The sequence below is a fragment of the Ambystoma mexicanum genome, chromosome 7q, assembly GCF_040938575.1.
Source record: "Ambystoma mexicanum isolate Mex_15411 chromosome 7q, UKY_AmexF1_1, whole genome shotgun sequence".
Taxonomy (NCBI): Eukaryota; Metazoa; Chordata; class Amphibia; order Caudata; family Ambystomatidae; genus Ambystoma; species Ambystoma mexicanum.
The window spans coordinates 1084625588-1084644398 of NC_090941.1; the positions used below are offsets into that span (position 1 = coordinate 1084625588).

Here is an 18811-nt window from a genome sequence, read left to right on the forward strand (position 1 = left end):
TAATTACATAGGACTCCATGGGAATGGGGATCACAGAAGCACCGGCACCGTTAACAATTGTGCTGGTGCTTCCGTGAAACTCTGCAGAAGGAGAGAGACAATCTGAATGCAATCTGAGGCATTCTGATTGGCTCTCGCCAGGTCCCTACCCGGCCGGGAATCCCTCCGTCGGGATTCCACGGCCTTTGTCCCCGCTCCGAGCCTCCCCGCGCTGAGAGGCTGCCTTCGCCCCCCGCCAGGGACTCGGGTAAGACTTTTTTTTTTTTTTTAAATTCCCTTAACTCCCTAACACCCGCCCCCCAATTTACCTTCTTGGTCCTGCGTCCCCAGCGGGGGACGAGGTAAGCCTCCAGCTCGGGTCCTTACATATGGGCCCCGGGGCATTACCTGAGTCGGTAATGCCCCGAACCTCGGGTTCTATTGCTTAATTGGTGTCCTCAGGCTGCTATTGTAATTATTAATGGACTATGAAAGAAACAAACATGATATGCCGGGTATCTTGTGTTCCCTTTCAACCAGGTGTTGTGACAGGAGACACCCTAATTCAGTATGGAGGAAATTTAGCAATGCTTTTCCCCGCATGCGGATGCTTCAAAGAAATCATTTACGCCGAATTCCTTGAGAGTCATCTGCAGTCTGTCAGAAAATGGGTTGAGAAGGAACCTGGAGCGTTTGACTGGAGTCCTTCTGAAAAGTATGTCTGTGAATTGGAAGGAAACAGGTAGGAATGCTGCTGTACCAGGTGAAGTGTACAAAGCTGCATACCTTTCCTTTCCATCTCCGATTCCGGAAGCACCTCAAGACCTTCCTCTTTGCTTCTGCCTTTGCCTCCCTCACTCAGGGCCCAGGTACCTGCTCACCCTGCCAGACCCTTGCACTGAGGTCTGTATCTGTACCCATACAGACCCTACCCGCTGTACTTCTGCACTTATCAGGCATACTCTGTTCTGCTAAACCCAGCACTTGCCACTTGCTGGCTGCACTACCACTGGTTATTTATTTATTTTATTTATTATTATTTACCTGTTTCTCCTCTGTTCTGCACTTTCCACTTCTCCCCCTTCCATGCACCTTTCCTCTTTTCCCCTACCCATGCACTTGCGCGTTTTCAATGTCACAGGGCCTAGTAATATCGTTGTTTTTGTTCTCCCCTGTTCCCCTCCCTTGCCTTGTCGTGCTCTGAAACACTTGTGTATGAGCACGATATAAATAAAATATCAATTCAATTCAATGTCAAGCAGTTTATTCATATTCAGAATGCAGGTGCCTGCCAATCAAGAGATGTTAACCCCGCCCGAGATCTATAAGCAATATGTGTTTTGGAGGTTTGGTTCCTAAGTAAAAAGAAATGTTACTTTAGTGGCAGGTAAAGAAAATAGGCAAAATGATGTAGTAAATTAAATACGGTTTTATTTTGTGGTATTGAAATAAAAGGGGTGTCTTCATAAGTTACGCCTGTTAATTGCACATTTGGTTAAAATAGCTTTTTTTTAAATGTATATATTTAGTGTGCATGACACATTCTTTTTGTCTTTTGCACTTACTTAAAAAAGCATTACAATCATAATCAATAACAATTAATACATTACATTATATATCCATCACAATATAAAATTAACATTTCATAGAATACAATAAATGATCACTCAATTACACAATTCTATATTTCCACTTGTCCATGACCCTAAAAGAAACAGGAGACAATAATCTGAGAGGAGAGGTCAGGGATAAGGTATATCCTTAGGTTTTGTTCCACAGGAAGCCTTCCCAAAATCTGTCTCCATACATGGAAGGCGGCAGCAGTCACTATCAATGAATTGGCCATATAAGTTGTAGACCAAAATTGGTCCTTCTTTTAACCACAGGCTTTGTTAACATATTTGTTATAGCTTTTCCCATATTGAGGTAGGAGAGCTTCACACCCTGTGAGGACATGGAAAACCGTTTCTATCTGCTTGGTACATAGTCTGCACAGTCACCTGTCCCATGGGATACCACACCTTGCTCGCATGTATTCATAGACATGTATTTATTTATTTAATTGGTTTTCTGTAATGCGCCTAATACCATACCCAAGTTCTGTTTCTAAGTGCGGATCCGGGATTCGAACCTCTGTTCCTCTGTGTGGTCTTGCTTCCAAGACCAGCGCATTTCCCGCAGATAGATAATAAATCTGCATGATTTCGTACTTGTCCACTTAGCCAAATATCTGTGGTCCATAGAGGGAAAATCCCAGCTTTGTATACTCTGTATACCTATGTTTGGTGTTTTTTCTGAGTTTCACCTTAAACCTTTAACTGCTCTAGTTCCCCCTCCCAGTCAATGCAATGTTCCTATCCATCCGGGGCTGAAAGAATGACCACCTCTTTGCACTGTGATTGAGAATGAAGGTTGAAAAATTGAACATTCAATGCCATTGGCGCAAGCAACCAACCATTTGGAAGCCAACGATTGCAGCTGGCTTCCAAACGCTTTGGATTCTAGCTTATAATGCTCAAAGCACCGTAAGGACAGGGATGCTAGGGGAACAACTTTTGAATGCTGGAACACCAGGGACTTTTCGCACCTTTTTTGGAAAGGTCGATATGAGCTTCGACCAATATGACATATTTTGTTTGCATGGAGACATGAACATTGATTGTTTCAGCAAGGATGCAGAGCTGATAAAAGATTTACCTCGGCATGTGACGCCAAGTGTACAAAGAGGTCTCTGGTGGAGGGAGGGATTAATGAAGAGAAACTCACCCTCATTAATGGTCACATTAGAGGAGATAGTCCCCGTTTGATAAGATGGAAAAGTGCCAAAAGCTCAAAAATCCTTGATTATATATTTGTCACGGGTCACTGCGATGAACAATTAGAAAAGTGGTGATCGAGACGGAATTCAGTGACCATAACATCCTGAAGCTCTGTGGAAGGTCTTGGACTGTAGCTCGAGAGGCCCTGTTAGAAGACCCTAACGGCGCAACCATCGGAATGACACCAGCAGTAATCTTAAGAAGAAGCAGGGTCGATGTTACGCCATTAACTAATGAATTTAGATGCCCTGAGAATAAAGAAGCTGATTCAACAAAACTATCAATTCTTCATTATTCCTGGGCTCTAATGACATTCAGTGAAAAACGTTCTGTGGGTATGAAGAAATTATTCACAGCCAGACATACCTTTCACCCTTAAGTGTCATCCAGGAATAAAATGTAAATAAACTCTTGAGGGACTGTAAAAAGCAAACAGAAGGAGACCGCTACGGGCCGGGTACCGACATGGACGTGTGAAGATGCTGCTCGACACACACCTGTTGGGCCTACTGAGGTTGCTTTCTCCACCCGATGGATGTCGGGCTGCCTGGACCCCTAGGAGCCCCAGGAGCACAGTGGGTGCTCTAATCAGCAGATCCCGCAACCAGCGGCCAAGTCTCAACCCTCACGCGAGGAAGGCAGCCGAGCAGCAGCCGCGGCGAAGCAGTGGAAGGACTCCAGCCCCCCACACCTGCAGGGCGAAGGAACGAGACACCCCCTTCATCCACGGGAGTACCTAGGGACAAGGCGACACCCCCCACAGCCCTTCATAACTCCCGATACTCGCTCTCAGCCTCCAGTTAGCCACACGAACCGCAGCGCGTAGAGGCGGGAAAGCTACTATCTGGCCCCAGGAAACACATTGACGGCGCATACCTTGGGAGAACACCAGGCAGACAAAGCCCCTGTGAAACCCGGACCATAGACCCTGACACCCGTGGCTTCCAGAGAGAGTGGGGCTTCGTGACGGACCTCTGCCCGCAGCGAAAGAAGGAACTGTGATAGCGCTCCAGCACACGAAGCGGGACTGTCACCCCTTCTCGAGTGGATTTCCGTAGATGGAGAAGGCACCAGGAGGCACCCCCAGCCGCACATCGTGATGAGGCGAGAAGTCCCCTGGAGGAGGGATAGAGGGAGATACCCCACACACGAACACAGCGGGGAGAGAGGGCACCAGGCCTCACTTTGCCGCAGGCAGAGATCGTAGGAGGCGCTTGGATGGCAATCAATAGATAAGTGAAGGGACTACCCGGGCCCGGGGGTGAAACCGGAACTTTCCCCTCTGAGAAAAAAAAGAAAAAACATAACAGAAAAAGAACCCTGTGAACTTGGCTTGGCACCAAGCTATGGCCTGCCCTGAAAACCACCCGGAGACATGCGGTGCAGGCCCGGACTACGCACAAAGTCCCACTGAGTTGTGGTGCAAGCCCCACACTGTGCAAGCCGTCAAGAGGCTGCACACAAGATAGGAGGAACGGCACTGAACCCTGGGTCCTAAGGCCAAGCATACCCCACACTGTGCCGTTGTGCAGACCTGTGAGGACAGAGCTAATGAAGATCATGCCCCACGGCTGCACCGTTGACTGGGGGAAGCTGGTGGCAGACGCAGGGCAATGCCAGAGATTTGGTCAGAGCACACCCTTCAACCATGAAGGAGATCCACGGCTCACCCAGGGGCACACTCTCCAACCGTGAAGGAAACCCACAGCGCACCCCAGTTAAGGACTAGGGGCAAGGCCTTGGCACTGGCCCATCTGGAAAGATCAAAGGGAGAGGCCCCGGGTGGGGCAAAGTACAAAGGAGGAACACGTGGCATACAGGGGGGGCACAGGCCGCTGGAAACCACTGCGGACCTGGGACTGGGCCCAATCTCCAGAGACCACAGAGAACCAGGACTGACAAGACACAAGGGAGCACTCTGGAAGTAGGAAGGGCCCCCGCCCAGTGCGACCAGCTGCCATTGCACCCACATACCAGTGCTACAATTAGACAGGAGGGAACTAACCCCCGGTGAGGACACCCCAATCGAGGCAGACCACAGTATTGTGCAAAAGGAGGCAAACCCAGGGGTAGAAGTCACCTATGCATCAGACTGAATCGGATAGGGGCCCCTGTACCCACCTTGAGCCACAGACCTAAAGGGAGACAGACACCAGAGACTGGGCTGTGACACACAACCGGCGCCCTGACAAGGTGAACAGAGGACCCCACCCCACACATTGGCAGGCACCCATTCCTGAAAGACAGAGCTACACACCGTCGGGGCACCAGGGTATCACCCTAGAGGGACCACAAGGACCAAGCACTACGACAAAGGGATCCTGTCCCTCCAATGCTTTTGGAGACCCCCAGAAACGGACCAAAGGGAATCCCCCCAGCCCTCCACGGATGGCATCAGGAGATCAGCTTTGACCAGGGATGACCTGAAAGAAATATTTCAAGAAATTAAAGCCATAAGAACAGACATACAAGCCTCCAACTGCGACCACAAGGGCAGGGTCGACAAACTCAAAGACAAAATGGAGGGGCTCGAGCACAACCACCTGCAAATGGATGTATTGGACATGAAATATGAAGTGCGTCGGGCTGATCTGGAAATGAGAGAGGAGGAAACACTTTTGAAGCTTGATGACTTGGAAAATAGAGAGAGACGTAACAACCTAAGGATCCATGGATTGAGTGAACAGAAAGGAGAGTCTGCAACAGAAGTGGGACGGAAAGTACATGGCCTACTAAAGCAACTCTTCATACTCGAAGGAGGTAAGGAGGTGCAGCTGGAAAGAGCGCATAGAGACATACGTGGAGGGGGCAGGGGCCTGAGATCCATCGTGGTGCGCTTCCTGAGATACAGGGAGAAAATGGAGTTCCTCGAAAAGGCAAGGTAATGGATACATGGACAGGAACGTCCGAAAGCTTAAAAGGGAGATACTGTGCCACGCAACACTGAAGGGCCAAGAGGAGACACTATTGCATTGAATGGTGCCCCATAATTTTGAAGGCCAGGTGGAGGCTCTGAAAATAGGCTCTCTGAATGTGAAGGGCCTCAATTACCCTACAAAATGCTCCCTACTGGGGAAAGAATTTAGAAACGGCAACCTAGAAGCAGTCCTAGTACAAGAGACCTGAATGGGGGAGAAAAGGAGCATCCCGGGGGCCCACACTGGGCAGATATTAGGGGCCTCGGGCCAGTTAAAAAGGGAGGAGTGGGGATTATATTGAACCAGAAGACTAGGCTCTCAGAACCAGTGGTCTGGGGTCGAACAGATGGGAGGATCTTGGTGGTCCCAGGGTCTCTAGATAACGCCAGGATAACCCTGGCGTCCATCTATTGTCCAAACTCAGGCCAAATGCGGTTCTTCAGAGAAGCCATGGGGGAGATCATGGGTAGAGCAGAGGGCCTCCTCATCATGGGGGGGACTTCAACATGTGGGCAGACAGAAAAATGGATCACAGTGGTGGGTGCATCCCGGAGGGGAGCAGAGTAGGGCTGCGAGTAGGGGTCCCACCGACTACAGGTGGAACCAGGGGCTCGTAGATGTCTGTAGAGATTCCAATCCATTGGAGAGGGGTTACACTTTCTATTCACTGGTCCATGGCTCAAGAACAAGGATAGATTACTTCTTTATGGAACAACACCACCTTGGTAGGGTGAGCTCCTGTGTACACTTCCCAATAAGCTGGTCTGACCACGACTTAGTAGAGCTGAAAGTGGCCCTGTTAGGTTTGAATCCCAAGGAATCACTCAGACGATGTAACAACCTCCTCCTCAAAGACACATTTTTTGTGGAAGAGATGAGGAAGTTGCATTGAAAAGATTTTCACACTTAACGACACGGGGGAGGTTGAAAGGAGAATGGTTTGGATTGCCGCGAAAGCAACATGTAGGGGCCTACTTATTAGGGAAGGGGCTGAGAAGAAGAGGGTCAGGACCCTGCTATCCTGAAACCACAAGGGAGAAATCTGCCTAGAAAATGTAGAGGGTAAGGAGGCCGTGAGGATGGAAGAAGACCTCACAATGGCCAGAGGTAAGCGCCAGGAGCTTAAGGACATAGAGATGGGAAGGGTACTCTCTAGCTTACAATACCTGAAACAGAAATACTATGAGAAGGGGGAAAAGCGGATACCATACTGGCCGCAAGACTCATAGGCCAGAGGGCAGAGAGGTGGGTGGCTGTGATTCATGGAGTATGCGGTAACAGGCTTTCAGAGGCGGGAGCGGTAGCAGGGGGTTTGTAGCATTTTATGAAAATATACATGCTAGAGAGGGAACCTTAGACGAAGAAGAGCTGGGAGCATATCCCATCGGGGAACAACTCCTGAGACTTAAAAGCCCACAGAGAACCTTGAACTCGACCAGCCAATCACCCGGGAGGAGGTGTTGATTGCGATATTGGGTCTGAAACTGGGGAAGACACTCGGGAAGGATGGATACACGGCAGGGTTCTAATAACCTTCGCCGGCCCCATAGCATGACACTCAGCTGCCCTTTTCCCCGGCATTATGGCCATGGGGAGGGCTCCCCCATCCTTTGGGAAGGCACTAATCACAGTAATTCCGAAGGCAGACAAAGACCCCGCAGACTGAAAATCCTGCCTGCCCATCTCCCTCCTTAATGTAGAAGCAAAACTTTTTACAAGGATTCTGGCCACCAGAATGGAGGGTCTTATGCCAAGGCTCATCCACTCCGATCAAGTGTGGAGGCAAGGGGCATATACCTTGCACAAGACACTCCACCTTATGAGAGCAGATGCGGGAGAAGAAGGAAACCCGGTACTGGTGGCTATAGATGCAGAGAATGCCTTTGATCGGGTTGACTGGGCTTCTTGGAGGGAGTATTCAAGAAATTTGGCTTCGGCAAGGGGTTCCAACTGGGCTTCCAGGACCTATACGAGGGCCCCTCGGCCAGGGTTACTGTCAACGTGCGCCTATCCCTAGCATTCCCACTACAAAGGGGCATGAGGCAGGGGTGCCCTCTGTCGCCCTTACTTTTTGCTTTGACCATGGAAATACTTGCTGAATACCTGAGGGGCACCCCAGAGGTGGAGGGCATTAAGATGGGGGATAGAGAATCCAAACTCAGACTTTATGCGGATGATGTGCTGCTCCACCTGAGGCATCCGCCCAGTCAATCCCTGCAGCCTTGGAGGCATTGGAGGTGATCGAGAAGTTCGGGAGGTTCTCAGGGTTTAAGGTGAACACGGGCAAGTCAGTGATATTTCCATTCGCTTCAGACTCGGCCAGGAACATTGAGGAACTAGAATCCCTGGGGTTGCAGATCCAATTGGAGGAGCTGAGATACCTTGGGATCAACGCAGTACACCCGGGCCAGGACCTGGGCCACACCAAGTACCCACCCTTGTTTGAAAAATTATTCTCTGAAATGGAGGCCTGGGTGAAGGGGCAACTGTCATGGATGGGGATTTTACATTTTTCTTTAATGCGTTAATGATGAACCTCCTCCCAAGGGTCATATACCTGTTCCAGATGCTCCCGATCAGTGCACCGGTGGAACACTTGGAACACTTGAACTAGAAGCTAGGCGGTGCATCACGCGGTTTCTCTGGCAGGAGCGCAAACCAGGGTGGGTTACGAGACACTTATTCTGCCCAAGGAAAGAGGGGGTTGAGTTTGCCAGACTTGATGACATAGTACAGCATAGTATAGGGCAGCACAACTTAGAGTGATGGTCTCACAACTAAGGTAAGATCCTGATAAACAGTGGTTCTTTCTGGAGAACCAACATTTACTCCTGGGAACGATAGGAGAATGGCTTTGGGTCCCTAGGAATCGACTTCCGAGACGCATTAGAGAACACCCGATCCTGGGAGTACACTGGGAGGTCATGGCCATGGGGAGAAGGGGGAGGAGATCACCACATGGCTCTCCCCAATGAGTCATATCTGGGCCCCACTGGTCAGGGATTGTATACCAGAAGTTGCTTGCTACCAATCCTGGTTTGATGCAGGACTAGTGAGGGTAGGCCAATTGCTCCAGAATGGGGAATTTATAAGTATACAAAAGCTCGAGGAGGCCCTGGGGATAGGAGGTTTGTCGGTTCTCATGTATCTCAGGCTCAAGGGGATATTTATGACCAATAAATGAAAGGACAGTTTTCAGAGGGAACTAACACCGCTAGAGAAGGTATTGAATGGGCATGCAGACATGAAAGGCCTCATTTCACGCCTCTATGGGGGGGCCATCAGGGGACTCTGATCACGATGGAGAGTGACCTGGGTGTGGAAATGGGGGATAGGCTGTGGCAGCAAATGTGTAGACGTGCTTTCAAGACCTTGATCTCATGCCAGTCCAAGTTACATGCCATAAAGCTCCTACACTGGTGGCAGTAGGATCCAGTCCGCCTCTCCAAAATATTTCCAATGGTGAACACCCACTGCTGGCATGGGTGTGGACCTGGGCGGATTTCTGGCTCATGTTGTGGGTCTAAGTGTTTTGGTTGGAGGTTCTTGGCTGGATCAGGGACGCAGGAGGTGGGACACACAACCTGGACCCACTGTTCATATTTTTCAGCTTGGAAAGGCACAAGGATAGGTGGGATACGCCCTCATCCCTGCTCCATTTCCTCTTCCTAGCAGCAGGGCCAGTCATTGGAAAAGGGAACACCTCCCAACAGTACATGAATGGTCCACTACGGCCAGAGACATATACCTAATGGAGAACATCTCTGCAGCCCTTCACAGAGGTAGTGCCTCAGTGGAAATCAAATGGTTGCAGTTTCACAACATGTTTCAGGGGTGGGGGGGCAACAGACTTGGAGGAAGAGACAGACCCGGCCTAGACATTTAAAATCCAAGTGAGGAGTGCCATACTCCCCACTGGGGCATGGACAACACAGTTACGGCCCTTCAGACCAAAGACTTATTTCTGGGTGCACAGTTTGATTCTCTAGCAGCTTGCAATGTCAATGTATGTTTATTTGTACCACTGAGGGGTGCAGAGGGGGACTGGGGACTTACCTTGACAAGTTGTCTTCTTTCTCATTGAGAGGGTTCTTCCCTCAAATAGTTTGTTTGAATTCTGAATGACCATCCTGTTAAAACATAATAAAAAGTAATTAAAAAAAAGCAAACAGAGGATATTCCACGGAAGTTGCAACAAAAGGCAACAACGCTATAAAAATTGGCTGAGGCACCATAAAATGCTACTTCTCCAACGTGACACTGAATCAATGTAGAAACTAGTAGCCAACAAAAACACGGCAGATATGTGGAAATGTGTAATGATCTGACAGCACCACAACAATCAATGATGTCTAATTCACTCTCGGCGAGAGCATGGGAGAATGATTACAGCTCGCTATTTGCGAATAATCATAATTCTGTGGTGAGGCCAATTGAGGTGCAGTCAACCATCTGGTCCTTTCATTTTGTGAAGAGCAACATTATCGAATTGATTGCAAAGTCCAGTAACTCAAGAGCTGTGGGCCTGATGGTCTCATGAACATCATGCTTAGAAAAGACCCAGAGCAGCGTGCAACCTTTATGATGGACCTCTTTGAGACAATTCGCACCACTAAGACCATTCCATCGTCTTGGACTCGATCTATTGCTGTACTATTGTTAAGAAGGGCGATAGGTACAACCCTGCCAACTATAGACCTATCGCCATTCTGGATGTAGTGGGAAAGATCTTTGCTGCACTGTTGCTAAAGAATTTGAACAAATGGAGTACAGCCACCAACCATTTTGATATCTGACAGGTGGGTTTTGTGAGAGGGATGGGAACTGCCCTGAATCTCTTTCTCGTGAACCTTCTCAAGTGCAGGGTTAAACTTAAAAAGAATGCATCCATTTTTATAGCTTGAATAGATCTCGCACAGGCCTTCGACACTGTAGACAGAGCAATTCTATGGTGAAAGTTGAAGGCCCGGGGATGTCCACAAGATCTAAGAGAAGCACTGGAAGCACTACACATGCGACCTTGTTTATAGTATGGCTAGACAATCGGGGCTCATTGACAGCGGCAATCCCAACAGCTAAGGATATCAAGCAAGGCTGTAGACTGGCTCCAGCCATTTTTAATTCATGTATATCGGACATAGCAAAAGCTTTTGTCGATATAAGGTTTTTTCCCCCCTGTTAGCCAGAGAGGCATTAAGCAGGCTTCTGTTGATTTGTTACTTCTGGACAAAAACACAAATAGGTCTACAGCGCCAACTTGATGCCCTGACTGCCACTCAGTTTCAACATGCATGTCATTTATAAGAAAGCAGCTTCTCTATGAGAAAGTATGTCCCCATGCTTTAGCTTTGACTTTGGAGTGTAATTGGATGTTGCAGTGAACAAAAAAGTCCTCCAGAGAGGAAGAATCTTGTTTAAAGAAATCTCTCGCCTGGGAATTGCATTGTTGTCACATTGTCTGCCTTTGATGACAGATGTTCAGAATGCAGCTTATACCAGGAGTTATTGACTGCAGTCTGAACATTCTGTTTGGCTGGTCAATAAAGATCTCCGAATGTAACAGTGAAAATAACAGAATATGGTTACTAGGATATGGAAGCACAGGGGTCACTGCAAAATCATCAGAGGTGTGTTATGACAGCAGAGCCTTCCCTGCTTGATTTACAAATGTTTGAGCAGCTTTTGGCAAGCACAAACAGGCTGCCCAAGGTGCAGTCTGGGCCTTTACACCTCATTATTCAAAAATAAATTCACTCCTGCGCGTGTATGCTCTGCTTGGAAATGGCATAGTCTTTCTCCAATGCTACCCACTATCTTCTGCCTCGTGAAAGTTGTGTGCTCCTTGAAAAGGCAGGAGCTACTCCAGGACCCTCTTGAATAAATAACCAAATTCAGTATTTGCAAAAAGTGTACAGAGGGATTACATTGGGTATGTGGGGCCACCACTGTACTAGCCTGGGGTGCACATTCAACTGCTTTCTGAGACCCACAAAGTGCTTCTTTCACAGGTATGCAAACTGCTTGAGTGCGATTCAAATTGTATTGTGCAACAACCATGGCACCCACACACATACACACAGACACATTGTTGCTAATGCATTCAATCAGTCGTGGTGATGAGTTCAGGGATATTTGCTACATGATATATTTATAATATTTGTTTGTGGTCCTGTGATGCAAATGGGCCTATAAAAGAATTCCAGTCAACAGATTGTGCCAGATTCTCAGAAAATTAGCACAAATGGCTGGAGCACAGCCAATGGGCCCTTTCCATTTGCATTCATGGCTGAAAAGCTCAGGTCACCCTGTTTTCAAAGGTGAACTGATCTTGTCACTAGTGACTGGACAAAAGTGCAAAAATTCTGCTCCCGACACTAATGCATGTAAGGTTTCCAGCAACCAATTGGGAATTCTGATTCCCAATCTCTTTCTGAATTCATTTTATGTGTTTCTTTTATTAAATATGTGTGTATCTACTGTTGGTAAATGTTTTTTTCTTTTTAAATTAAAAGCCCCATTTAGAGTCCGCAGACTGCGTGACTGTCTGGGCTGTTCGTAATCAAAATGGAGTTGCCCCAGATGCTGCGCCTGTCCGGGGATGTCTGCCAGGCTGTGTCGCACTTTTAATTAATTTTAATTTGTTTGGGGACTCTGCCCGTGTCCTGCGGACACGTGGACGCATGCATACCTGATCTCGCCACAGTCAATCCTTACCTTTCCAGGGTGACAGTGCTCTGTATGTACTGTGGCACACTGCTCTGTAGGGGGGAGCAGTTTCAAAGTGTTTTCGAGGCTGCAGTCATGGAACATGAGAAACACTGTCCCCTACCTAATTAAGGCCCACCCAACATCTTCCTCTTGCCACCTGCCCCTTCATACCTGTGGTTGGTGCCCCTACCCTCCTTTCCCTCACCTCCCTTGTGTCTCCTTTGAAAGAAAGCCCAAAAAATATAAAACACTAAAAAAGGTTCTTTTTGAGCCACCTTTCACAGTTCAAAAATAAAAGTACCAACAAAAAGTGACAGGCCGCTATGCAGTCACAAAGTCTGCAGACAGCGCGTTAGTGTTCGGACATCTAAAGAAATGTAGGCTGTGGTGGCAGCAAAAACATTGCACTCTTTTGCATGGGAAAGTGGTGGCTCTGAAAATAGCCTTTTTTGTATTTCTTGTTTTTAAAAGTTTTTTGAAGTTTTCAAGTAAACTAACTTTATTTTCAACTTCAAAACAGTAGGCATTCTATTTTCACTGTGCTTCCATACATTTTTTAGTTCGCCTACTGCAAAATGTTGTCTATATGTACAAAAAGTGCTTCAAAGCATTTTGAATATTTTGCAAAAAAAGCTGATTACCAGCATCAGTAAGATGTTCTCCATCTCTGCAGAAAATATTGTCAGTGTCAAATGTAATACCTCATTCCATCATCTCCCAAAAATGCACACACAGACTTCTGGCCATTGTGCCTCGCTGTCTTCATTTGTGGACCAAATGAACTGGAGCGCATCCACATCTGTCTCTGGGCAATGCGAGAAACCATTAGTTGCTTAAGTTGATAAGTAATGCTAGCGGTGCTAAGCAATAAGAACTCAGCCGATTTTTGGAAACTGATTAACAACATGAACTGTCAACAAAGTGCAATTCAAACAAACATGGTTCCTCAAGCAAAATGGTTTACCCACTTTGACTCAGTCTATAGAAAAAGCAATACAACAATTGAACCCAAACTACCGAAGCTCACTGAGTGGGATTTAAAGTTTGACAAGGAGAGCATAGTACAGAGCATCCTACGAGCATCCTCCTCAAGAGTCCCCGGTCCCGATGAACTTACCAACCTGCTAATAAAACAAAATCCAGAGGATTGGTCTGAGTTCCCCATGATATTGTTCACAAGGATTGCAGAAGAAGCCAGCATACCATCAAGCTGGAAATCTGCAATTGTAATTCCTATTTTCAAGAACGGAAATAGAGCAGATCCTAAGAACTACAGGCCTATAGCATTATTAGATGTTCTTGGAAAGATATTTGCTATCCAACTACAAAACCAACTGATGAAATGGATCGAATCAACCTAACATCTGGACCTCCGACAAACTGGATTTGTCCGTGGCGTTGGTTGTGGCCTAAATCTGCTATTGTTGAATATTTTGAAAATGGATGCTATAAGATCAAACAAGAAAATTTACCTCGCATTTGTGGACTTATCCCAAGCATTTGATAGCATTGACAGGGAACCATTATGGAAAAAAATGGCGACCTAGAACTGCCCTCTCAGTCTACTCTTGGCTATCAAAGCACTCCACACCGATACAGTTATAAGGGTCAGACTGAATCAACAAGGTCTCCTCTCTGAACCAATAAAAACCTATAGAGGAGTAAAACAGGGTTGCCCACTTGCATCCATAATATTTAATCTGTTCATCTCAGACTTGGGGGATGCATACAAGAACATAAATGCCTTTGCTCCAAAAATTAACAGAAAGGAAGTAAATTGGCTCCTGTATGCGGACCACCTAGTCCTACTAGACTTAACACCCATAGGACTGCAACGGAAACTGCACATACTCGACCAAAACGTCACACAAAACGGTTTAACCGTGAATTCCAAAAAATCCGAAATCCTAACTCTGCAAAATCTTCAAAAAACAAAAAGAGCGTGGGCGTGAAAAAGTTTGAATGGAGAATTGGGAAGGAGCTGCTAAAAAGCGTTGACCAAACAATGTACCTTGGCATGTGCATTAGCTCAAGTATCAATGATGCTCCTTGGGTCGCGAAGGCAAAGGATAAATGCAAACAACTAACAGCACAGGCCTGTATACTTAACAGGAAGTTTGGCAAACACTTGCTAAAACCTGTTATGGATTTCTATAAAATGAAATTCATTCCGGCAATTACACACGGAGCTAACAGTGCCCTAGGATGTCCAGACTCTTTATGGTCATCGCTTGAACATCACTTCTGGTCCAAAGTCTTGCGTCTTCCAATGGGTGTACCAACTGCAAGTATAAGATACGAGCTAAGTCTGTTGTCCATTAACGCAATAGTAATGTGGACTACTCTAAATGAGTTTAGAAAGATAACTATTGATCCAACTGTTCCACAATACTACATCTTAACTAATGCAGACACAGGTACCACAGACTGCATTCTGGCACAATGGACAAGACGCTGTGACGACATTCTAAGCGACTTAAGTACCAATAGAGAGCTACTTCATTCGAATCCTGTCAAAGTAAAATCACTATTATGGCAACAAGATTGGATTGATACAGTTGACACACGAGGGACTCATAGAATTTGAGAACATGTCCAGCTGAAGCAAGAAAAATAAATGACCCTCACGCCTACTTGCTCAAGTTCCCAGATCCTGCCCGTAGACTCCTTTACATGAAATTTCGCTTGAACCAATTTCCAACAAGAGAAACGCTGGCGATCTGGCAAAAAGATGGAGCTCCATTGTTGATCTGTCGCCTATGTGGGGAGGCAAATGAAACATTAAAACACCTCACATTATTCTGCACGCAGTTGCGACAGGAACGCTCTACCCATTTGGGAAAGCACATTGTGGCAAGACCAACCTTCTCCGCCGAGGATTGGTGGGACGAGTTGCATCAAGATGTGGAACGTAGTCTAACGTTTGAATTGACTTTCCTCCTAGAAAGGATGAATGTTAAACTGGAAAAACATGAAAACGACACTAAAGTTGTTTTAAATTCCGCTTGAACTTTGGAAAGCCAATTTTGATTGGAACGCTAGGCTCTTATGCTTCGTCTAACGCTCCTCCTTCCCACTTTTTTCTGTCTTGCTTGATCATCATCTTTCCTGTCTTGTCTTGGAGCTCCATCTGTGGACCTTTCTTCAAGAATGAAATCTCAAAATGTATTCTTGTGTTTTTTTTCTCTTTTTTCACAGTTTTTGTACATAATTTTCTCTTTTTTAAAGATTTGAAACAAACCAATAAAAATAATTAAAAAAAAGAAAAAAAAAGAAACAATTAGTTGAGAGTTCGGGAATATTAACTTCATTTTGCCAAATGTCTCCTTCATTGCAAACTACAATGAAATTCCAGTTACATAACCTAAACTGCTCCATCCACAATAAACAATGATAAGGTCTGGATGTTGGAGCGTGACCAAATTGACACAAATGGGGAGCAAGTCCACCCACTTCATGCCGTGAACTCATACTGCGCGATCTGAATGACACCTGGCCTAGTAGGATCGTTTGTCTGTCTTCCCCTTGTTTCCCTCCCTCCCTGCCTCGTCGCGCCTTGAAACAGTTGTGTATAGGCGCATTACAAATACCATATCATATCATATCATATCATACCAATCCACATGAACATCATGAAATCAAGATTTTCATCCACTCCACACTGCTCTGCATACACCTTCAACCAATGTATCCATGAGTCCCCCAAAATCCACACAAATTGCCTCCTGAAAGACACAGCCATAGCCATAGCCATCTGCACTCCTCTCAGCAAACATACCTTCTACCAAACTCTTTCCTTGCATACCACACCATTGAAACCTTATTGTCCAATCCCCTGGGCTGCACAGTCCTATTTCCATGCATGGCATACTAAAAAGACCTGGATGTGGCATATGCCATCCACAGACTACTGCAGTGTCCGTGAACAGATCGTACAAGTGAAAGGGGTGATGGCTGAAATGAAACGCAATGTAAGGTCTTACTCTTTAATGGTGGCTCTGAAAATAACCTTTTTTTCACTTTGTGATTTTTTTGGGGCTTTTCAGATTTCTTTTGCTATACCTACTCAGATGCACTCTACATGATTTTACAAGAACTTTCTAAGTGAATTCTGAATATTGGCAAGAAATATTGCATTGCCACAATCTGTAAAAATGATGCCATCACTAAACAAAGTACATCCAGCATCCTCCAGAACATTCTCATTTCGGAACAATGACATCTCAACACTGTGCAAAAATAAACATACCCCTTTGTTGACAAGGCGTCTTCCTGCATCTTGTTGAGGACAAAATACATTGGGGCAGGTCGATAGTGCCCTAGGTGTATATGTGAAAATATATCCTTTCCACATGGAAAGAGCTTCATTAGTGCCTTCAGCAATTCTTGCACTAGTGTACCCCCAATTCTGTCCTCCACAATTCACCACAATCACATCTGAAGTTTGTAAAACAGCCATATTTTTGCAAAGTGCAAATAAACCTTTCAGGTTTCACCCAGGCACACCACACCAAAGGCCTCCACTCCCTCCAATCCAAGGTTGCCAGAAATGCAACATATTTCTGTGTTACCCTGCAAATTAACCATAAAACAATCTCCCACCATCCACACAGTAAGCCTTTTCATCTCTGCAACAACGGCCATCTTCCCCACACACAGCAATGAAAAAAATGATGACCCTCTCGTCCTATAAAGCACAACCAGAAGATCTGAATGGCTAATCCCCACAGTGCCCTTTCTATGCAAGGCATCCTGAAAAGACCTGGATGTGGCACACCCTGTCCATAGAATACCACTGGGTCCACAGACACTGTAACACAGAGCAGCCCTTCTTCCCTTTCCACTTCAATCTTTGCAGCACTCCCTCATTGGCTACTGTCAAGCAGTCACATACCCATCCACCAATCACATCCAAAACCTCTACATCTAACTCTGTTATCTCAGTTCAACACTTCAGATGTACTGTTGAACACTGTACATGTCTCCAGTTACTCCTAAGCACCTGCATCAAAAACTACTATACAAATATCCAAAATTTCTATTTGCAGATTCAACTACATCTGCATCCATCAACACAAAGAACAGGTATGCATATATTTGGAAAAGTAAATGTCCAACTATTTTACAAATGCATATAAACAGGGTTCCTGCCACTTACCCTGCATAACCTACTCAATAATCATACTCTCGTATGTCCCACCTCCTGACATCAAGTGGCAGTTACTGACAATGCTGTGTGCTTGGAAAGTTTTCTTTTAATGATCATTTCCATAACAGTTTCAAAACACATATTTACTGTTTCAGCAGCACTGTTTATGCCTTTTGTGAAAGAAAAGAATACCACATTTGAAACATTTCCACAGCATATTTAAGTGCCAGATCCTGTGTGAAAGTTCAATATATTACCAAGAAATGCATACTTGCCCATATCACCCATTGCAATGTGCAAAGGGTTATTTTCTTCTTTCATTGTGTCACTTTTTAAACCACTTCTCACACTAAAACGCCCACAATGCAAACTGAAAACAAAAACTGCATGTATGTCACTAAAACATGCCATGTACATGTATATTTAATCAATGCCTAACTGTATAAATGTCAAATTCTTTAATTGTATAATAACTGTATAAACTGTATAAATGTAAAATGCTGTAATATGTATAATAAACCTGTACCATCCCCTGTAACTAAGTACCCCTCAAGTAACAGCCCCGCGATGCCCAAGAGCTGCTTGTGTGCTATACAAATGTAATAAATAAATAAATACATAAATAAATAAATCAATAATGAACAATGGCAAAATGCAATGCATTTAAAACTATTAATTCCAGCACCATTTCAAGTAAAACAAACACATGTATGCATGTGTGTAATTTCTTTTATAAATAAATGAAACAAAATGGAAACTATTTCTCCAACATATTGCAATAACACTCAGTGTGTGCAATTTCATTAACTATCCCATACATCCATACTTGCTAGCTAAATTCTCATTTCTAATCTGTACATGCGTCTTGGCTTCTCGATTAATCTCTGCATTCTGGGACTTGCAGTGCATCATTTCTAATGCAAATAGCGCAACCACAGCTCCCACAATACACGCAAAAGAACCATCATTTAATAAGCAAGAAACATTATAATACATCATATTCACAAGTATGCATGGGCTGCCAGCATAACAAATCTTCACACAAGTGCCACTTAAAAGTGTTCACAAATATTTTCCAGACATGGTTTTGTATAAATCTACAAAACCATGTTTTACCTTTCATGTCCAGCCTCTCAAAAGGGACAGCTTTTTAAACACTCAGCATTTCTCATTTTCAATAGTATAAACATGTCACACTTTCTTATGCAAAGCTGCTGGTGCTCCTGTGTCCTCATTCC

At 45.4% G+C, this 18811-nt stretch overlaps 1 protein-coding gene across 1 annotated transcript in view; it reads left to right on the forward strand.

Annotated features, from left to right (window-relative positions):
• Nucleotides 1-18811, forward strand: part of LOC138528002 (indolethylamine N-methyltransferase-like) — a 78440-nt gene that overhangs the window by 40875 nt on the left and 18754 nt on the right. Inside the window, exon 2 of the mRNA XM_069639425.1 lies at nucleotides 520-721. Coding sequence (XP_069495526.1) covers nucleotides 520-721 — 202 coding nt within the window. The remainder of the gene's footprint in view (nucleotides 1-519; nucleotides 722-18811) is intronic.